General features: G+C 39.6%; 2 protein-coding genes across 2 annotated transcripts; both read right to left on the bottom strand.

Moving 5' to 3' along the window:
- Positions 1-1,006: 1,006 nt before the first annotated feature.
- LOC146479092 (uncharacterized) lies at positions 1,007-5,641 on the bottom strand. Its single transcript, XM_085111348.1, has 4 exons — positions 5,205-5,641; positions 4,437-4,760; positions 3,858-4,015; positions 1,007-3,497 (listed from the first exon to the last, which is right to left on the bottom strand). The coding sequence occupies exons 1-4, from the start codon at positions 5,562-5,564 to the stop codon at positions 1,763-1,765; spliced, it is 2,577 nt and encodes an 858-aa protein (XP_084967474.1). The 5' UTR covers positions 5,565-5,641; the 3' UTR covers positions 1,007-1,762.
- Positions 5,642-6,563: 922 nt separating this feature from the next.
- On the bottom strand, positions 6,564-11,536 carry LOC146479091 (uncharacterized). Its single transcript, XM_085111347.1, has one exon. The coding sequence runs from the start codon at positions 10,829-10,831 to the stop codon at positions 9,173-9,175; it is 1,659 nt and encodes a 552-aa protein (XP_084967473.1). The 5' UTR covers positions 10,832-11,536; the 3' UTR covers positions 6,564-9,172.
- Positions 11,537-23,112: the final 11,576 nt, after the last annotated feature.

Genomic DNA, 23,112 nt, shown 5'->3' with positions numbered 1-23,112 from the left:
GTTTGGTCTTATCAGCAGCGGTTGATAAGGTAACTTGGCCAGCGTAAAGAGATTCGAGTGCTGTCATTTCGAGCTTTAGCCCCTCGTCAGAACTGGTCTTGAGCCCGAGCAAAATTCAGTGTAAGGACGGTGCCTACTTTTGTTACTGCGCATACGTTCTGCGCATCTCGAGATACTCGGGTTTCCTATGGGTAGTGCCTACTAATACAGGGATATTTTTGTGCGGCTCAAAACTATGGTATTTAAAAAGAAAATTGGGGGTAACCATGCATTTTTCAGAGATAATAAAGCTTCAATTTAAAACGCCATACATTTCTTTGTATTTTACTGTTTTTAGAATAATGGTTGCTCAATTATCTCTGAAAAATGTGGTTACCCCCAAATTTCTTTTTGGATTTCAATAGCCCTTGCTAAGATCTGCTTTCCCGAATAGTCAAACCAAACAACGGCCGTTCAACAGCTCTCAAATTGCCATATGTTATCTTCTTCTAGACTTGATGTCAAGTCCAGCAATCGACCGTTTGGCCGGGCATTTGACTGGAATTGAGATACCGAGTTCAAGGTCCGTAGACGGAGAAAAAGAGGTTAGTAAAATAATTATTATATCTCTGAGGTTAATCGGGCGCGCGGGAAAGGAAACTTTCAATTTAGCGGGCTGTAGAGTGAAAAACGGCCCGCACGATTGACCAATCACACAGCGCGTAATAACTGGGATATAATAAATCGTAGGTTACAGGCCCTGTTGTCCCAATTTGAAAACTATTTGCTTTCAGTGTATCAATTGCTGGGGCCTTGTTTCCAACTTTAATTTGACGAGTATAAACCAGTGCCACACAATTTCATGTTTGAGCAAAGGTCAAGGATATGGAACAGTTTGACCAAAACTGAGCAAAATCCCTGTGACATTACTTCTTTCAGTGAAACCCAGGCTTTTGTGCACTCGGCCGCCGCAAGAGACAAGGTTGTTTCACATAAACCTACACTAAAAGAAGGGGAATCGGCGCGATGGATGTAAAATGGCATTTTAATCACCATGCAAATAAACTCTTTAAAAATAATTTTCAAACATCTGCAATCACTTTATATTAACTACGATACGTTGTTTCTAAACCACAAACAAGTATCTGATAGCATTTTCTCTGACTTCCACAAATAAAACTATTGAATAAGTTAACAATTGATAGAATTTGACCAAAACTAAGTGACAAAAAAATGAAAAGTTACTTTCTATAATACATATTCTTTTACACTGAAAGTGTAATATATTAATCTACACAAACAGAAAAAACTAACCCAACTCTCAATTCTTCTATGAATTATAAAATCTATACCATATCTTCGGACAGAAATTTCACCGATTCCTTACAACTTGAATAACTCAACAAAATAAAGTTTTATAAAAAAGTCTATGTCGAATTCGATCATTTTTGCAGATTACATAGACGCAAGGTGTCCATTTGTTTCTCTAGAAATTTCTACTACTCATTTCCTTATTCACCGAGGAATCTATAAGGCACAAAACTTGGTGTGGCGAACATGCCGGCTCGGTGCCAAGGACTGTAAAAATTCCTTTACAGAAATGAAATAAATTTTTCGTTGTATTGTTCTATGACGAGTTATCTTGATCACAGAGTTTAGTGAATAATACACTACAGAAAGAGTCGGTTAATCACGATTGCCTGTTATAACAGGAATGCATCGAATTGACTAAAATAAAGTAAAACATTTCTATCTGAAATAAAGGAGTTAAAGTTTTTGTTTATCATGCGACACCATAAGTCGGCTCCAAAGAGTACATTCGCTGTCTTCTGGATGACGCCACTCTACCATAAGGCTCAGAATAACAACGATCATGACTCGCAGGTGTCCAATGAAATTTCTCCAACTCATTCCAAACGTCCATCTGCTCTGGCGACACAACAGCCAGCGGTGGGAGCTTGGCCGGCGCTTGCGTCATCGGTGGTGAGTAGAATTCCATGGTCTCTTGATTTCGCGCCTTTATCTGTGCCACACGTTCCTTTGCTGCCATTTTTCGCTGGTTGGCTTCCCGCGTCAAATGCGCCTCAAGTTCAGCGCGCGCCATAGCAGTTTCCGCCTGACGTATAAGCTGTCTGTGCTCCATGTACCGGCGTACCAGGGCTTGTTGATCTTGCGTGACTTCTTTCTCTTTTCGCACGAGGTACTCGATTTCTTGCGTCCTCTCGTCTTTCTGAGAGACTCTGTCGTGACGCTGCAGCGCGTTAGAGATAGACGTGTGTTGACAGTTAAAGTCAGTTATAAACGCGAGGTCAGCGCGCCGGGATTTAACATGTTCCGCCGTCACAGCTCTGGCGGTTGACAGCCGTTCATGTTCAATAACCTCCTTAGCTTGTCGCTCTTTAAACACCTCAGCAGTTCGTACACCATCCCGCACTCTTCTCCTCAGTGACGCTTCCTTATATTCCTGTTTGAATATCTTGACTCGCTCCTTAGCTTGCTCTCTGTTTTCTCTTAGCTGTGCCACAGTACTAGCCTTAGACGACAAGGCATCAGCGCGTTCTCTCTCCCTGTATGCATGCTGTACAGCCCGCAAGCACGCCAATCCCATGGTACCATGAGTGCGAATGAACAGCCTCTGATCCGTGGTAACCGTTTGGCGTTTAACTGCAATTTTCCTCGGCTCCTCTGCAGATTTCCTTTCAATCTTCCTCGCTGCTTCTCGTACATCTTTCCCTGCCTCTTGTTTGGAAATCAGCATTTCTTGTAAAGGATCCACTTTCTGAATCGGAGGGGATAATCCCGATAACCGAAATCGGACCTTCTTCGGCTCTCGCTCGGTTTCGCTCAGTTCACACTCGGTACGCGGATGCGTCTCTACAACTGGCCCAAAAAACACTTTCACAGCGGTGTACTTTCCGATGCGGTCTCTTTTCTTGCGCTTTTTTTCTTTGTCTTCTATTCTCTGCTCTTCTTTTTCCAGTTCCCTGGTCTTCACCCTGATGCCATTCCGCGTGGCCAGTTTAATCCGCGTCGACTCGCGACTTTCAATCATGCTTTTTCTGGACTTGATCCCGACTAGCCCCAGGTTCCTCTGTATAGTCACGGCTTCCTCCTGCGCCCTGATGATGTCAGAAGTGCTCGTCTCCAGCTTCTTCAGGTTCAAGCTAATTCTGGTAGTAATTCTGACTGGGAAGCTTTGTTTCCTGGTAATCTCCAGGTCTTCCACGGGTGATGTTGTGACCCTACTCGCCGTTCTATCACCCTCTTCAATTATGCTGCCAATTGGTTCAACAGTAATCGATACGTTACGACTCCTGGGTCTTCTCGCAATTTTTCCAGCAAACGCCCCGGGGCTGGTTGGATAGGCGGGTTTCACACCGTGCAAATAAACCTCATAATCAAACCCAGTCAATGCCGAGGAGGACCGACTGGGGGCAGGGGACGTCGGAGGCGGCAGGGTACCCCCCTCGGTGTAGCCTTTGTAATGACGGTAGTACCGCTGAATAGAGACTGCAGCCCTAACAAAGAATAAAATTAAAACATCTAGTGAGAAGTTGTCTCTGGTGATTTTGGATCAACACAGCACGTCGTAAGGTACAGGGAAAAGTACAGTAGCACAGTGGCAAGAGTCACGCTCACCTCTAATAAATTTCTTTTAGCACTTACTTCAAATGGTAAGTAATTTTGGGGCTAACCGTTATTTTTTTTTACCAGGAAATGGTATCATCCAAAATAAGGAGGTTTGACCTCACCAATGTCAAGAAGAGAGATTTTTTCTACAAGGATCCTAATTCTGTGTACAAAGCATATTTAAGGTAAGTTCCTTTTTTAATGCTCAGACAACTTAATTTACCGTGCTTAATGAAACAGGTCCTTACCACAGTCTCATGTCCTGAATAAACTTGAATCTTGTCCTTGTCAAATATCCTCTGATGCACCGCTGGATTATCAGAACAGGGCAATACTTTGCTTGAATTCCATTCACTTCAGCAATGAGCTTTTTAACTTCCTTCATGGCTTCCTCACAAGTATTTTCCTAAAACAACAAGATCCATGTTACCATACTCTACGCTGCTGATGTATCAACCTCCATTTTCTTGACGACACCCCTCCCTCCTCCCACCCCCCTATTATCCACACTCAACGGCCTCTTTCTTCATGATTTCTTGATAAGTTCAGAGAATTAAATGATAGATTCAAAGCAAGACAGAATAGCATGTGTTGTACATGTAGGTTAATCCAAAAATCTTCAACCACTTCACTAGCCTGCAAAGTGACCCTCCAGCCTGTGGATGAAATCCTAAAATGTGAGTAATTTTACAATCACGTATATTTATTTGCATGAGGCTTTCCTGTAATACAATATTTTGTGAAATTGAAACCAGACATTTTTTCTATAACTATTCGAATTAGGCTGCTATGTGTACGTCACAAAAAAAATTCAAATTAACACTTGCCTTTGTCAGAGAACAAGATGAATCGATGCAAAAACTTGGCTGCAATGGTGCAAAGTGGCCACCAAATGATGAATCCTCAATGATCTCTTCATCAGAAATAACATAATTGTCAAGACATTTTAATGACCACAGACTGTTCACTACATGATGTCTGTAGTTTGGTCTCAGACTGAGTGGAGTATCATACAAAGTCAAGATAGAAATGCTTGGTGAAGCTGCCATGTAATGAACATTTTCAAGTTTAGAAATGCTGTTATCATGAAGGGACACAACCTTGAGTTCGGTAAGCGATGCCCAAAACTTGTGACCTGGGACTTTCGCAATCTGTGAAAAGAGAATAATCAGATTAATTTCCACGGTTACAGGAAAGGATGCTTCAATTTGGACAAACAATGCCATGCATTGTTATATATTTTTGAGCTTTTTAGAATTATTGTTACTTAATTACCTCTAAAAAGTGAATGGTTACCCCAATTTTCTTTTTGGATTCCAGTAGCCCTAATGCTAAGGTCTGCTTTTCCCACATCGTCACAAAATGCGCAAAGATACCTTTGAGTTAGGAAGCAGACAAATTCTGCATTTGCGATTTACAGTGTAATTAACCATGTATACCTCTGTGGTCTGTCTAAGAGTTTTGGTTTATCAAAATTACAATGTTGTGCGTTGAGACTTCTGTCTCAAAAGTAAACATGGTTTTAAAACACGAGATAATCATTAGAGATGTTCTACAAACTCGAAAGGTTTGGGAAACTTAAAACTAACGCTTACCTGATTATTGTGTAAATCCAAGTGCACAAGTTCGCGGCAATGAACGAGAGAATCAAACGAAGAAATGTAGTTGGAATGTAACACGCAGATTCGAAGCCTTGAACATAAGTCAATAGTTTGCACTGTATGTAGGCAAATCCCGCTCATATTTAGGTAGTTGATATCTCCAAGGTCGCATTTTTCGCCTATACTGTCCCAAATGTTGTTAATTGTCGGAGCCTGCAGAAACCCTCGTTCGTGAGCATTGCGGATCACTTCTTCTTCGCGTTGCTTCTCAAATCTCGACTTCTGCTTCATCTTTGACACCGCTCCTGTTACCGGAGTCCTAGGAGACTCCTTATTAGAGACGTCAAACACCATTTCTGCCGCAGCTTTTGGATCAACGACACGGAACAACAAACCGGGAAGCCATGACACTTTTTTCTAAATCTGCGTAGCTTAGCAACAGCGTGTGGTCAATCGAGTTCGCGCGTGCGCGCACTGTTCGAACGCATTAGGCACTTCAAATATGCTGATATGTTTCATCCATTTCCGTACAGATACGCAGACGTATCTTCACTTCGGCGGAGTGAAGCGACTGCCGGAAATACGTCTGCGTTCGCAGGCCATACAGATCCACCGTACATCCATTTCGTTGGGCCGTTGCGAGAGAAGTTGCGTAGTATAACATCCCCTGAAATGAATATGTTTCACAATTTTTTGTGTTGCCGCAATCGTTACGCTAGCCTCCTTGGCACGCGCATGAAAAATATATATAGGGCGCTCTTTGTCGCACCCTATAAATTTTTCATGCGCCTGCCACGCAGGTTTCGAAAAGCTCTTTCAGTTCTTCTTTCGTGTAACGATCACTGCGACAAAAACGTTGCGAGGCACGCTCATTTTAGGGCATGTTACGCTAGGCATCGGCTTTTCACCAGCGAGATTTGGCTAAGAATGGAAATTACCAATTTTTCCTTAGAAGAAGAAGTGCCTTTTGTAAGGGTGTGATTCGGGAGATAATTTAGAATTCAAACTACTCGGCCGCGTGGAAGCGAGTTTTCAATTTAAAGAGAGATCAATTTATTGATCTGCGCGCTGAGAACAAATTCAACTGTGATCATACAAATACCAAGAATTGACAAAATGTCGACTTGGTAGGTAATTAACCAAAGATCTTGAGTCACGCCTAAATAATAGAAAACAGTTTTGGGTTCAACACAAATTGAGACACTGAAATATAGTGTCAGTTGTTCAAACGTCGTTTGTTTTGGCGCGCGATTTTCGGTAAACATCCACGTTCCCTCTTTGAAATCTTGCATGCCGTTTAGTCTATTTTTTTCACATATTTAAAGCTTAAACTCAAATTTGCAAAACCAAACACAAAATATCCATATTTATTCGTACTTTAGGAATGCAAGGTCTGTGGAGAGCAACAATCTAAATTGTATGAGTTTCATGAATTTATTGAAAGATCTTGCGCGGCCAATTCATTCGGTTGTTAGAAACATCAATGAAAAGCCACAGAATAAGATAAATAAAGAACAAATTCATTGCAAACGATTTCGAGCTCAAAGCAGTACCTTGCAACATTTTTATCTTCAAAATGCGTTATAATCATTTTGGGTTTTCTTTATATGACTAGAAATCTCTAGTTGTTTTGGTGAAGGGAGAAAACAAAATATTTTAGTGCGTTGCGGTATTTACCTTAATTAAACAATTTCTTAACAAACGTAATTTGGTATATGCCCAGGCATCCGTCTGGACAAACCCGTCCGATTACAATTCGTAAGAATGTCCTCAGCTGCCAAGGTTTACTAAACAAGTAATAGCGTTTAGAAGCCCAAAGTTTATCTTAAGAACAATAACCAAAACGCGTTTGGTCGGGTCTTGCTTAATAGTAAGACTCGGGCAAACTCATTTAAATCTTGTAATGCCCTGGAAAGTTCACACCTTTCAATCTCTGTTCCTAACTGAATCATTTTCAGGCGAATTAAGTATATTTCCTGAACGATAAATGGGAATGTTTTCCGACAGAAAGATAGCTTTCACTAAAGAGTTTCTTTCCAGCGAATTATATTTTCCTATCAATATTTAGTCCTGGACCAAAATCTAAAAGAGTTAAATTTTGCACAAGTAAACAAAAATGAACTTTCGTAAAAGTCTTTTGTTCTTGCGGCCGCGGGCAGCTGATGACATTCATTTCTGCATAACAAGAACCAGTGAAACTTGTGAAAACGCAATTAAATATTGCATTCTAGCCTAACTCACTTGTAACTTCGAAACCAACGAAGAGGATTAAACTGCTTTGACGACTATTTGAGTTTTTCTGGATCCTAAATATTGTCAACGTGCACTTTATTCACCATTTTGTTTTAAAATAAGCTGTTACATCAAAAGGCAGGAGATCCATTAAGCTCCGTTGAGCTTTTTAAAAGATCCCTTCGGTTTCTTTGTCGATGTTGTTAATGTGTTCTAAACGTTAAGCCAAAGGAGAGCAACGTTAGAAAGATAAAAATTATAAGGCACTATTCCGTGATAAAAAAAAATCATCCTTTAAAAAGATAGAAACAAGACAATAGCTGGTGAAGGGGAGGAACAGAATCCGCGCCCATATCCATATATCATGCAGAGTGGAATTTTAAAAAAATACAAAACAGGCCGGTCTGAGCTAAATTCACAACAAAAAATATCACGCTAACGGGGATACAACCATTACCATTATTTTTATTCAGTTAAATATCATCATTGAGAAGTGTAACATGCCCTGAAATTAATGGACACGTTTCGCAAATTTTTGTTGCCGCAATTGTGGCGACAAATAGAACTTGATTCTCTTTCGTGTAACGATCACTGCGACAAAAACGTCGCGAGGCACGCTCATTTTAGGACATGTTACACCACTCATCGGCTTTTCACCAGCGGGATTTGGCTAAGAATGGAAATTACCCATTTTTCCTTCGGTTTCTTTGTCGATGTTGTAAATGTGTTCTAAACGTTCAGCCAAAGGAGAGAAACGTTAGATAGATAAAAAATAAAAGGCACTATTCCGTGATAAAAAAAAAATCTCCATTTAAAACGATGGAAGCAAGACAAGTAGCCAGTGAAGGGGCGGACCCCAATCCACGCCATTTCCATATCAAAGTGGGACTTTTAAAAAATACCATGACAAAAGATATTTAAGCTAACAGGGATACAAACATTCCATTGTTGCTATTTAAATGTCATCAACTGAAAGTAATTTTGAGTAGAAGCATCGACTGGTATGCATTCACCAACTTGCACATAATAAAAACCGATCAAAACAAGAAAAAAGGAAAAAAAAGTAGGTCATTTCTGGAGAGATCCCAGCAAACAGCTTTGAGATTTAAAACAAGATTTCAGATGCTGTTTCACTTTAGGTAAATAATAATCTATCGTTCTCCCGAACTAAAAAAAAATAAAAATTTAGACATACTTGGAGTAAAGTCAAGTTTCCTAGAGACACTGAGTCGAAAACAAAACACCTGCTTGGTACTCCGTGGACTCTTACTAAGATCTCCAAATGCTATGAGAACATCTTTTATCAGTACAAGATTGAATTTACAGAACCAGAAGAGTGAAACCGTTGCAAATTTTTTATTAACTAGTCCAGTTAGGTAAAATTATTCACCACAAATAAAATGCTTATCAGTGGTAACATTTCCAAACATCGAAGAACAAATCGGCACCGCCACGAGGTCAATGGCAACATAAATACAAGTATGAGACGTTACAACGCTTGGGTTTTCATTATTTAATTATATTTAGTGGCTCGTCAGTTGGCTCAAGTTGGCTCGGCGGTGGATACAAACCGATCCATGGATGCGATCCATCATGGATGCGATCCATCAAACCCAGCCAGCTGTATTCGGTATATGGTTATAAACGTGGCTCTGTATTTCGGCAGTTTGTTTTATGACCAACTAACACGATGGACACTGAGAAATCATTGTTCTTTACTCAGCCATTTGTTAAGCCGTCCCTGCATCCGATAAACCGCTCCACTTTCCTTCAACAGACGGTTGCCTGTAATTCTTACCATACCAGGTTGTCAGCTCTTCATGAACCTTTTTCACGGTAACGTATGTTCGATTGTTAATAGTGACGACAGAAGAGCCGTTCATCCAAGCCAGATGCCCCCCGTATAGATCGATATACCCACGCGCTCTCCAGTCTCCCGAAACCGGCAGCATACCTCTCACTGCTTCCTCGATTTCATCGCTAAATAAAGCATCTATACCTTCTAAATCTTTCGTTCCGTGGAAAAACGGAGCCGTGTCGACGTCGATATAAGGTGGCAAAAGCCAGTGAGCCCTTGGTGTGTTAATGAAAGACATTCCTACGTAATACAGGCCACCAAGTTCTTTCTTAAGAGCAGCAAATGTCGAATGGTTCATAATCGCTGGCTTTGAAATTGTAATATCAACGTCATGTGTCCATGGTATTATTGCCTGGCTTCTGACAGCACCTAACAGAGTTCCATAAATTATACGATATTCTAAACCCAGATGGTTCAAAGCCCTCGTCATCTCCTCTAGCATCTGACCCAAGACCACGCTACAACAAATTGGCGCAGCTAGGCTGGGAAGGCTTCTTGGCTTTACATAGGGTTTTTCCGGGCACAGTTTCCAATTGGCAACACAAGCTGTCCACTCAATTCGACTTTCTGTTACGATACGAAGAATCTGGTGTGTGTTCGCAAATGAGGCATACTCGGGAACGTTGTTTGATCCCTCGAGGGTTCCTCGATCCACGCGCGTTATCTCGGGTGTCCACGTGCAATTTGATAGTTTCGCCATTTTCAGTTCGCCTTTAGATCGAAGGAAAAAGTCAAGCAGGGTTATTTTTCCAAGGTCCTTTAGTAATCCTCCTATCCTGTGGAACACATCTTTTCTTATTACAAATGGGCCTTGTAGGATGTTGCAGTTTTGAAACACAATCTCCTCTACGGCCGCAGAGCTTTCTGCTTGAGGTTTCAGCAATCGCACTTTCTCTACACGTCCTGTATTTCTTATATTAAGGCTCCATTTCCTTTTTGTGAATCGACACCAAGACGAGACGTTTCTCACAGGGTTTATCTCATCTTGTCTCGACCCGCTGTATTCATCTCGTCTGTTGCCTAAACACGTCGCACCATCGAGTTCTTTCATGGCAGCTAGAAACTCGCTTAACTTTCGAAGTGCGAGCCTATCATTGTCCTTCAAACCACCCAACGACGTCTCCTCGTTAATCAACGAATGGGGGAAAATCATTAGCAGCGAAGAATCGTGGTTCTTCGTGCTAGATTCACTGTTCAAATGAACGAAATCATATGAATCGTTCCACGAATGTTGCTTGAAATTATGCGTGCTAAGAGTCAACTGTCGAGGGTCATACATCTGTGTTTTATTTACCGGGGTGGAATGAAACGTCGTCGGCCATGCTATTAGCATGCTGGCTTGGCTATTTGTAACAGGCGGTTTGTTTCCGCTGAAGGTCAGCTGAATTACAAAATGACCAATACTCAAGCTAAGGGCGAGAAACATTAGAAAGCTCAACTTACGCTTTGACGTTAAAAAACACACGGAGCAGAACGATTTTGCGGCTGCTTCTCTCCGATGTATGCCACGAGATTGTTTCGTTGTCCCCATTTCTCGCCGGTTTATTGTTTATAAGTGTCGGAAAACAGAATAAGTTACTGCAAATTGAAGTCCTCTTTGTTCGTGACTTCTGTTGTCTAAAGAAGGGAAGGTCGACCATGTGGTATGTTGCTGAAAGTTAGACGGTTTAAATTTCAACTTGTTGGTAACGTAATCCTGATCAACGTCTCGTAACGCTAGCTAGATAAACACGGACAAGTTCTGATCTGAATAAGTAATTACAAATGGTTCAGCGTTTGTTTACTCTGCCATGGGGCTCGGTTTACCCGCCAATCAGATCAAAATATGCCATTTTCCCGTACAATGTACAATGTACAGTCTTTATCAGACTTGGGCCCGGTTGCATAAAGCATCTCAAGTGGAAATTTTCTGCAGTCGTTCCCTTCCTTCCAAAGGGTTTTCTTGTGCTCTTGTTGTGACCCTATCGTCAAAAAACTGCCTTCAGGCGAGTGAGTCAACATGACGCTCGGGGAAATCCTTTGGTAACGCCTGGACACCGGGCACAAAATAGTACAACCGGGACCTGGGGCCTGTTTCTCGAAAGCCCCGGTAACTTACCGGGCCCGATAAGTATATTTTTAAATGTTTTTTCGCCGATTACACAGTGATTACAGACATGGTACTTGGCCAATGTTTTCATATTATTATAAGATTTTAAAATTTAGTACTCAAAGCTAACAAAAATTGATTTCTGCTAAAAAAACATTCATCACCAAAGACACTTACCGGGCCCAGTAAGTTACCGGGACTTTCGAGAAACGGGCACCTGGCCTCATACCCGTTTTCCGTTGGGGAATCAAGTCAATCAAATGGAACGGTTCTTTCCACTAGCAACTTTGGGAAATATTCTAATAAACTGCGCCAAGGAGCATAGTACGTGCGATGAGACAAATGGTTCATTCGAGAGAAAATAAAGTTTGTGTATGTATGTAGAGATATTCTGGTCATTTCGGTGAAAGTCTTTCTTGAAAAGAATATTAAATTAGTCAACTACTTATTGATTCAAACAGATGCAGCATAACCGCTTTTGTTCTATAATTTCAGAGTTAGCGTAGTTTCCCATCCTCCCCATCACTATTGCAATAGTCCGCCCCTTAAATGAGAACATTATTTTATGAGTTGAAACATATTCAAACTTGGGGGTGCTGGAACATTATAATGGGAAAACGGGACAGGGAAAACGCACGACCACACGAAAACGCTACATGGCCTGGAGTTAGTGGGGTTTCATTGTATATTTCTTGAAAAGAATATTAAATTAGTCAACTACTTATTGATTCAAACAGATGCAGCATAACCGCTTTTGTTTTATAATTTCAGAGTTAGCGTGGTTTTCCATCCTCCTCATCACTATTGCAATAGTCCGCCCCTTAAATGAGAACATTTTTTTATGAGTTGAAACATATTCAAACTTAGGGGTGCTGGAACATTACAATGGCAGTCAGGTAGATCGATTGTTTTCAGGAGTTATTTTTCTCTAAGCCCGACTGACGGGTGGTCATTATCAGAGTAAGCCATCCCTTAATAATTAATGGCGAAAGAGAAAAGTCTGGAGATGAAAGTAGAAAATTGATCTTTACTTAAGCCGGGAAAAGCTTGCTTTTCTTGATCATAGCTGTTCAGTGGCAGTTGGCAGCTTTTTTTTTCTTCAGGTTACTGCTGTTTCAGTATCCCCGTTTTTTGTTTTCAATAAAAAAGTAAAAATGTCCATAAAGTAACTGTAAGAAAAAGTTAACTTGATTCCAGGGTACATTTCTGGGCACAGTTTTCCTAATAACTTCAATTATGAGTTCAAGAGATCATGATTAGAGAATTATATTAATGGAAAAAATTCAATTATTTTGGAGATATATTATGTTTGAACATCAAAACCTGTGGTTTGCAATTTTTTAGTTTTTGTTCATGATTAGTAATTCTACAATTACTGGGACAAGAATGGCCCTGCCTCATTGATGATGTTTTGGATAAAAAATGCAAGCTTTGATACCAAACAAATACCAATGGGCGAATTTACACTAGATGCTAAGTAAACTTGAGGAAAGATTATGTCAAGTATAATATTCCAATTGCTTACTTAGCCAATCAGACGAAAGGCAAGCGCTGAAATCGATGTGACAAAGTACATGAACAACTCCGAGAGACACCAAAATGGCGGCCGGAAATTAACAAACTACTGAATTGGCAACAGCCGCACACTTGTACTACTAACTATGTAAGCATATTGTTACGTACGAGGTGGCCTCAACTATAGGCGAATCCTTGTTTACATATTTTGCCTCATTAACATATGCTTATCACTATCTGATGACGCTATTAAAATAAAAACTCGAACTATTGAAAGGGCATGACAGTTTCAATTTTTTTTGAAAATCTGAGCCCAATACATGGAATGGTTTCGGAGAAATTATCTTCTAAAAACTCGAGATTTTACAGAGAATGTATAGCTCACAACTTTTTTGCCACCCACAATTTCGCAGTTTTTGATGGCTGATATTTCCTTCAATACTGCTTGCAAAGAGCTGAAAATTGCGCAAATTGCCCAACTTAATCAGCTCTTTCAACTTTTGCATTTAGTTCACATATACGGCTACGGCTTCTATGAGTTAAGTCGTATGCTAATGAGGAAAAATGTAAACAATGACGTCAGCAAGGGTTCGCCTATCAGCCTGGTGGTTTCTAGAGGTCACCTCGCCATACATTAAACTATGGATAAGTTGTAAATATATTGGGTAAAAAAAGGCAAATAATGTCAATGTCAATGTCAACGAGAACATCTGGAATTCACTTTTTGCTACGGAAGCGGGTAGTTTCCTCTTGTGAACTTGTGAATATTCACATAAATCTTCTCCTGATACTTTAACTGGGCATAATTGCTCACCCGAGGAGTGGCATTTTTCAGTTTTACACACGAAACAGCTCTTTCACGCTCGCCATCTTGATGCCACGTGCGTAAAATCGAAGTAAAAAGTATAACATTCTACAGAAATGTTCTATTTTCAAAAAGAAGGATGCTATCGAGCTGAAAACTTATAAAAAAATGTATTTTTAGGTGATCTTACCTCTAGTCTGATGGAGGTAAAAATTCTGAAGGCCTCGCGGTTTAGGTGACGTCACATGAAAACACGATTGTCAGAGTGAGAATAACATGAAAATATTATACTGACATCATAATGACGCCATTTTTATCAAATAGTCACTATTTAACCGCAAATGGACCGTTTTCGTACACCAACCAACAACCAACGTGGCGGCAGTTCTATCAAAGGATATGATCTCGACAATCACACGGAAAAATTGGGGGACTGTTAACAGTCTAAGGTCCAAGTATTATATGTACTTATGTCAAAATATCCTCTGACTGAATTCAGTGGCTTTCAACAAAAAGGAAAAAAAAAAACGTCAATTACCCTGTTTTTAAGGATAAAAGCTTAAACAACTTGAATCTGTATTTAAATTCTCGACTTGTTCTTTATGTATTAGGTTGTAAGTTATACAAAGAACAGTCACTTATTGCAAATTTCGACTGCGTCTCTATCACAAGTAAAGAGGTTTGATCGGCTGCTGTATATCAGGGTAACATACAGGAAAATTAAAGGGGTGAGTGAACTTTTTTAGCAGATAATAAAATAGAACAGAAATGGCTTTCTCTCTTTTTTCTTTTTCTTTATTTTATTTTTTCATCCATAAAGCTGACGTAAATGGGAAAGCTATACGAACGACTGTTTTCTGATATATAACAACTGCGGTTATTTTTGTGTTCAAACAATAAGGCTGCATCCATGGGCTTCGCTATAAACAGATGGTCCTCCATAACTATGTACCATGTGCGCACCATGTGCGTGTTTCCTTAAGCCGCCGTTACACGTTGAAACTTTTAGCTGAAACTTGTGTGCAACGGCGCAGCGAAACAAGTTTCTGCAGGCGTTGCACCGTGTAACATGGTAAGTTAGTGGTCTCTACTAACGTTTTTAAGGTTACGTTGTTGGTCGTCGGACTTGGTGCAGTTTTAACCAAATAGGACGGTTTCGGCCTGGGGGCACAACTGACTGCTCTTTATCTTGCCGCTTTTCTGCTTTGTTGCCCTCGTAAAAAAATTCTGTCAATCATTCGAGGATTTGTAGCAAGCATGCGTGAAAATAGTTCAACTTGAGTCAACTCCGCCACCAATCTCGTTCCCAGAGCACTCGGTAACGAGGGCTCCTCCGCCATACGTGGGGAAGTCACTAGATGTGTTCCTAGTTTTGCTTATCACTGTCAGTATTTGAAAAAGCCCATTCTATAAATTTTGAAATGGCATATCGCGACGAAAGGAGAAATTAAGCAGTTCTATTCAATAGTACACAATTTTGCAGTAACATCAACAATATATAATTTCTCGCAATATGCGCATGCGGAAACTGATTCTTCCGTACATACATATCCTTTATTTAAACACGATAGGGTTTAAAGCTCAGAGCTTGTGGGGTCGTGCTTGAGGGGCCGTGATGTTGGAAGAAAAGAAAACCAACCCTCCATTAGACTGCACTGCAAACACAATATTTGATACTTTTATTTTTGTTGTAATTGTTCGTGGCTGTTGGGGGGAAGTGTGTCGGGACTGGGCTCGTGTAAAACAAAATATATTAAAAAGATGTGAAACTGATCTATTTATTTAATTGTTTCTGTATATGTGTAGAAGACTTGAAACAAACTGAAAGGCAAACAGCTTAATCACTGATTTGTTAGTCAGATCCTAGAGATTTAGGTGCTTTTGAAAGCTCTTTATCTGTAGGTTATGTTTTGTAATGTAGAAGTAAAAGTAAGAGTTCTAGTAAGGGTAAGGGTATTTTTCTAAATATGTCTACAAATCGTCAGCCTCGACTAATGCATCGACACGATGTTGCTTTAATTCGTATTTCTGGAAGTCGATTTGGAAAGGCTATTGAAAGAGAGAATCGTCTTTAATCGTCTCGAATCAAACCGTCTCGCCGTGAATTTTTGAGATACTTCATCGAAAAGGCAAAAAGAGTGGGTAGGAAGTGTCGGTGGATCATTTGATTTGACTACAGTTCGAAAAGATCCGTCTTCCGTCACGTCGCCCCATCTTGCTCAAACAGTCAATTTGGATTTGGGAGACACTTTTACTAAAATCTACATAAACACGTCAAGAAAGTAATATGTTGAAAATATCGACAAATTGCCTTGAGTCGACTCGAATCGATGATATCTGTCTTACCGGCAGTCGATTGCAAGAGGCCAAACATGGAGGAACAAAGCAAAACAGGGATCAGGGTTGGAAATGTCGAAGCCAAGTTTTGTTTCGATTCGAATTGATTTAAGCGAGTAAAATTTTCTACAATGTTCATTATAAATCGCCTCATTATTTGCTAAGAATTCTCAACAGATATAGAAATGCAATATGTAGCTCCTGACATTGATCATTAGCCCTTACAGCTGTCACTAACGTCAAAGCGTTGTCGCAACAAAAGTAAAAAAACAGTAGGTGCAATCCTCTCCATTTCACCTCAATTAATTTTTTCTTTGAAAGCGTTTTTTGATTTTGAATTCATAATAATAATAATAATAATAATAATAATAATAATAATAATAATAATAATAATGATGATAATAATAATAATAATAATAATACGTTATTAAGCACAAGTGTATATGACGCGAAATCTTTTATTAGCTTATTAGGAAGAGCTTCCAAAATGATGAAGAATGGCATTTATTTTATTGCAATTGCATTTTTGGTTGCCGAGTTATTCAAGATTTTGGTTTATGCAAAGTAGAGGACTTGTGACGTCACAAGGTGGGCACAAAATGAAGGGAAATCACAAAATTTGGAATATCTGTGCAAATACTACATCTACAGGGTTGACATTTTGCAGGGTTGATGTGCTGACAGAACTACACATTCTGATAGTGGCTATGATGTCACCATAGCAACGTACTCGTAACCAGACCTCTACCTTCCCAAAATGACAAATGCCTTATTTATTGCTCCACAGTCAAACAGAATTTCTTATACTTGTGCTGTGTAATGTCCATATTCGCTCACACCCACTGAATAAACATCAAGAGCAAATAGCGCTTCTTGGGAAGGGAAACTCTGATTTTATCCTTTGGATGGTGAGGGCCTGGAGCCCATTGTGTTGCCATGGAAATGTCACAGTGGATCATACCAGGAAACTTTGTGATGATTATAACAACTCTACAAAGTTTCAGTTCTAAACAGAAAAAGGCTTAAGAGATATTCCATTTTTTTTTATTTTACATCATTTTGTGCCCACCTTGTGACGACACAAGTCCTCTACTTTGCATAAACCTAAATCTTGAATAACTCGGCAACCAAGAATGCTATTACAATAAAAGAAATACCATTCTTCCCTATTTTAAAGCTCTTCCTAATAAGCTAATAAAAGATTTCGCGTCATATACACTTTAAGCACAGAATTATTAACATTGAAGCTGTGCAGATATTCTACAATGAACTGGATAACATGATCAGAAACTACTACGTTACCCGAATTGTTGAATTGTTTCTTCATTGCTGCAAGTTGTGCAAACAAGGGCTAAAATCATTGCCAATTTGGCTGGGAGTACATCTTTTAAAGTTCTTTCCCTACCTAGTATATTAAAGTTGAATTCTGGTGATTTGCTGTTGGGAAACATAAAACGAGGTGAGTAAATATAACTGGCAGTCTGGAATGGAAATTATTTTTTTCATAAACGAGGTCTGTGCATCTGTAAGACCAATTTCTCTTTTGGTGGTTTGGAAATTCCTATGATTGAATATGATATTTTCCGTTCAATCATTAGTGGGTAAAATAATGATAAGTATATAAAATGTGCGGCGAAAATTCTTGTTTCAGTTGAGCCACTAAGTCATTTGTGAAGACTTCGAAGTGGCTGATTGATAGCAATAGATATAATGACGGTTCCCTTCGAAAAACCAATTAACAAGCAGATGAAAACATAGCTAATTGACAAGCAAGAATTAATGTATGTCTAAATACTAAACATAAGGATAACTTCCTCACAAGATTAACTAGATGTTTGACAGAAAATGACGGGCTGAAAGATTGGTAGTTTGGAAATTTTTAGTTGCTGGATGTCTTACAATCTGAACCCTGATACCAAACAGGAGAACCACAAATTCTCACAATAACTTTCCCCGGTTTTTTTCTGTACGTGAGACTTTGGGAAGCTGCGACGAAGACGTTGGCAACGAAAACTTCGGCAACCGAAAGGTACGTTTTGTCACATTTATTCATTTGTCGATCCGAAACTTTTCACTACTACAACGCCAAATGAAGAAGCCGTGCGGGGTTACCCTATAAAAAAAAATTCAAGCAAAATACTTAAAATGGCGGGTTCTCAGTGTTAGTCGATCGATCGTTAAAAACCTTTCGCTGGAGGGAAGATATTTGTGTATCCTAACACAACAGATGTGATGATGGTTCCATATGAAAAACAGTTTACAAGCAGATGAAAACATAGCTTATTGACAAGCAAGAATTATGTATGCCGAAACTACTTAACACGATGATAACTTCTTAAACAAAAGGTGTGTTTTGGCACATTTAGTCGTTTGTCGGTCGGAACCTTTTCACTACTACAACGCCAAATGAGGAAGCCGTGCGGGGTTAGGCAATAAAAAACTAAGCAAAATCCCAGGGTTCTTTTTCCTACAGCGATCGATTTTGGGAAACAGACGCTATTCGCTGCCTTGCTGTACTTGTTCCGCAGAACATGACATAACATGTTGTTCGAAAAGAAAGACAAAAAAAAAGGCACATATTGAAAAGAAAACAGGGGTCAACCCAAAAATGTTCCCACTAATAAAACTACATAGATATATTTTTTTCAATTGGGAATATATATGTCCCAGAGTGACTGAGGTGCCATTTAATGAAAAAGCACCGTTTTAACTGACAATTGCGCAGAAATCCTACCGAAACGAACCATCTTTTGGGTGTCCACAAAGATGAACATTAAAACGGCAGCAAAGTTTCAGCTCAAGTTTCCTTTCTCGTTTGATCTCGAGGCGCCGTCGCCTTCGAATTCACTTGCTGGGTAGGTTTGCTGCATTGCAATAATTGGAGAACAACAAGGAATGAATAGCGTGATGTGGCGTTGACGCCGCAAAAACTGATGTTGGGAAATTAGGGTATTAGTAGTTTTGATCGACTGCTGGTAAACATTAATTAAAGAGCACGATAACATACAGAAAAAAGAGGTGAGTGAGTGTGCTACAACAAGAAAAAAACGGATAGAAATGGCGTTTTCTCTTTTTCCTTTTTATCTGTATTTTTCACCCACAAAGTACTCGCCAAGTGTTTTTAGAAAACATTTAGCAACTTCTGTTAGCGAACATTTTGTGTTCAAATAATAAGACCAAGTGGGAAATACACCACGGAAATGTTTTTATTGTCCGGGGAAATGTGTACAAAGTCTGTTATGAGTCTTATGTTGACATCTGCGTGCTTCGCTTAACAGATGGACCGCCAGCAACAAAATAGCGTTTCTGCGCGTCTCCTTGAAACATTTCATCTTATGTTGTTTCTCAATTTTGGTCTTTCTGAAGCTGAAGACGACAACAACGCAATGATTTTCAAAGTTACTTATTGGAAAAGTGAAACTGAAGCTGCTGAACGAGACATTTAAGCAAAATACTGAAAATACCTTAATTAAAACGTTGGTTCCTGTTTCTCTATTTTTCGACTCAAGATGGAACATACCTGTCGGCAAGCGGTCACCGCGATCCATCGTTTCGGTAATATAATTGCTTCAATTTGCATAAAATAAAGAACCCATGAGCAATATTTTTATTGGTTCATCAAACCTTTCCTCAACTGGCACTGCAAAGATTGAAATACTGAAAAAAAAAAAAAAAAAAAAAAAAAAAAAAAAAAAAAGAAGAAGAATTTTGTTGTTGTTTTGTTTAATTTCACGTTTTTGCAAAGAGCGAATCACCTATCACCTGTCATGTCTCACACGTGTGATATTTCCGCGTCTTCTACCCTTAAGCGGAAGTTAAAAGAGAATAGAACTTGTGGTGTTGATGAGAATTGAGAAAAAATCCACAAAATATTCTCATATCATATCATTCTCATCTCAATATTATGTCTCCCACTTAAAGTACTAATTTTGTTTAATTCTTTATCAGTCTTCGCCAGAAAAATAAGGACGATTACAGCAAGAGGAAGCTAACAAAATATTTTACATAAGGATGACCAATGACATCTGTGAAGATCATTCTGGGGATTCCCAGGGTGCCATTTGGTTTGCAGTTCGTGTCGTTGAATTTATTTTCATATTCTTAGTCAACGCCTTAACCCTCGTCATTTTTGCAAGAAGTCACCACTTGCGCAAGCGCACTACGTACCTAATAATAAACCTGACTGTGGCTGATTTGCTGGTGGGAGCAGTATCGGGACCTTTGGAATTATTCTGTATAGATGCGGGAATTGGACCTGGTGACCGTTGGAAGCACATCAGTATCAAAATATTTTACGACATATTTTTTTTATCCTCCCTTTGTAATCTTACGCTAATTTCTTTAGAGCGCTTACACGCAACACTTTTCCCTTTCAGGCACTGCTTAATTCAGAAATGGGTTTACTTTAAAGCAATAATTTCTAGCTGGCTCTCGTCTTTCCTTTTTGCTTGCATAGGATCTGTTCTAACAGATGAAAAGCGTTTTTACACATGGTCAATATACATTATCCTTAATCTCCTGGTACTCACATACTCTTATGTTGTCATTATAGTAAAAGTAAGAAGATATCCTTCTGGCCAGCCTTGTGGTGCACTTGTTTCAGACATGAAACTCTCAGTTACCTTATTAATAGTTACAGTCGTATCTATACTGACAATTTTGCCCTATGCTATTTACTCGTTCATTCCACAAGGCGCTTGGAATGAATTGTCCAAAAGGGCACAACTTGACATTAGCTGGACAGTTTATGTACTATATTACGCGTGTTCTTTAGTAAATCCATTCATTTATGCCATCAGAATGCAATCGTTTAGGAACGAAGTATACAAGCAACTGATTTGTTGGAAAACTCTGGAACCAAGTCGTTTTCAGCCAATTGAACTTCATGAAAGGTAATACATATAAAGAAAAAAAGATTTTACCATGATTTTAATCCTGTAAATAAAAGAAGCCTTACAAACTGGTCTTAAATTGACCCCTTTCTTCCCTCGTTTAATTCATATTACATAAAAGGAGGGTCACCCCTCGACTTTAGATATTGGCTACCCAGTTGCCAACCCAAAGTTCAGTACTCATCGTTTTTTTGCTCTTGCCTTTGTGCCTAGCTTTTCACGTACAAGTGGCACTAGATGATTAACGCTTATTTATAGAACTGTAAGAAAGGAGTTAAGTTTAATTCATTCAAAGAAAGCGAAAAAATCCTAGAGAGGAGCGTAATTATGTGATGCAATATTTTGTATCACATAATCACGCTCTTGTTCACTGAAATTGAAATGTCAGATGTCTCTAAAATTTGGTTATTTGTAGTTGGGTAGAGATACCCCGGGGATGGGGGGGGGGGGGGGGTACTTTGGTTCAGTTTTGCTGGGCATGTTTGCCACTGGCCTCTCAGAGCCCCTGCCCCATTATAGTCTATTTTGTGGCCAGTTATAGACCCCATCCTAGTCACTTTTTGGGAAAATGTAATTTTCGTGATCCCAACTAAGTCACTTTCTATTTATGCATCCACTTTCAAGAACGGAATGTAATGCGAGGTGATTGTTACATTAATAAACAACAACTTTCTGAACTTTTTAACCGAGACCATTTTGAAGCCCTACTTAATAGAATTTTCTTACCCCAAAAATCCGAAAATGTGCGACCCCATTCTAGTAACTGTACTGAAAATGCAACCCCATTCTAGTCAATCCAGTCGTGAAAATGCGACCCCATCCAGCGGCACATCCCCATTAGCCTCTTATAAGGAAGTACCCCCCACCCCCCCCCCCCCGAGAGATAAAAAGCTTTTTGTCCCCCAGGTCCTTCATACTCCTCCCGGTTCTCGCTGCGCCAAACCAAAAGTCCACTGATTCGATTCCAGAAGTCTTATTTCACTTGGTAAGTACATAAACACAACAGTCTTCCTGCTTTATCGCAGTTATAACACATCGGACATCGGGGCGTATTCATGAGCTACATGCAGGCCGCTGCTACCAAGCTTTAGCCGGGTGTCCTTTATGCTAGGTACAAGCATTTGGAAGGCTTTATTTTCACCTTTAAAAATGCAAATGCCACAGATGTTGCATATTTAAAATTATAGTTATTTTTAATGCGATTTTCCATTTTTCACTAGTAGTTATTGCAGAGAAACAGATCTAAGCAAATGGCTATTCCCTAACTACATTATGTAGTCCCAAAATTCTCAGAAGGCAAAGTCAACAAAAAAGGGGGGAGGGGTGGGATTAAAGGTAACGGGAGGAGGTAGATTCAGACCACCCCACCCCATATCCCACAACCCTCCCCCCATCCGTTCCCCTCTCGTCTCTCGGAAACGTCTTCAGTATCAAATTTGGACCTATTTAGGTGTCCGAAAACGGTCAATTTGCGGTTAAATAGTGACTGTTTGATAAAAATGACGTCATGTTATTCTCACTCGTGGTCACTCGCGGTCATTCGTGGTCACTCGTGTGTACTTTAAGACACAATCACTACTGATGGTACCCATTCATCTTATACGTAACGTGAAACAAACTGTCGGGAATGTTCTTACTTTTCAAAAAGCCATATTCAGTTCACATATGATCATCGTAAAGATCTGTTGCATGAAATAACCTCGCAATTAGCGAGCGGATTACTATGATTATATATATTTAGCATACCTCAGTGACCGACTATCGCGTAACGTGCAATCTGATTGGCTACACAGGTGCCGTCTATCGATCGATAGACGGCAGTTTGTCAGAGCACGCACGATTTAGCATGCATCATTGCACAAATATATCAACATTTACGAAATAAAAAGATTTTTTGCTTCATAGATCGATCACTGAGGTATGCTAAAACAATTAGACGGCTCGCTCTCGGTTTCTATCGCCTTTGATAGTTGGCTCGGGGCTTCGCCCCTCGCCAACTATCAGCCGATAGAAACCTCCAGCTCGCCGTCTAATTGTTAAATATATATGTATTAATGTTTATTTGTCTTTTTCACCTCAAAGGTTGCCAAAAAAATCCTAGCCCTATATAAGCAAGTACTTGTTTTAAAAATATTAAATTTGTTTGAAATAGTACTGTCCGTTGTACGGATGTA

The sequence above is a fragment of the Pavona decussata genome, unplaced genomic scaffold, assembly GCF_977016875.1.
Source record: "Pavona decussata unplaced genomic scaffold, jaPavDecu1.1 SCAFFOLD_61, whole genome shotgun sequence".
In the NCBI taxonomy this organism is placed as follows: Eukaryota; Metazoa; Cnidaria; class Anthozoa; order Scleractinia; family Agariciidae; genus Pavona; species Pavona decussata.
The sequence above is the reverse complement of the archived record's forward strand: the minus strand, read 5'-3'. Positions and strand labels throughout refer to the sequence as shown.

Coding starts and splice junctions, on each gene's coding strand:
- LOC146479092 (XM_085111348.1), bottom strand. CDS start 5,564: ATGGTGTTTGACGTCTCTAATAAGGAGTCTCCTAGGACTCCGGTAACA. Junction 4,761..5,204: donor TGGATTTACACAATAATCAG/GTAAGCGTTAGT, acceptor CTCTTTTCACAG/ATTGCGAAAGTCCCAGGTCA. Junction 4,016..4,436: donor CATCTTGTTCTCTGACAAAG/GCAAGTGTTAAT, acceptor TTGTTGTTTTAG/GAAAATACTTGTGAGGAAGC.
- LOC146479091 (XM_085111347.1), bottom strand. CDS start 10,831: ATGGGGACAACGAAACAATCTCGTGGCATACATCGGAGAGAAGCAGCC.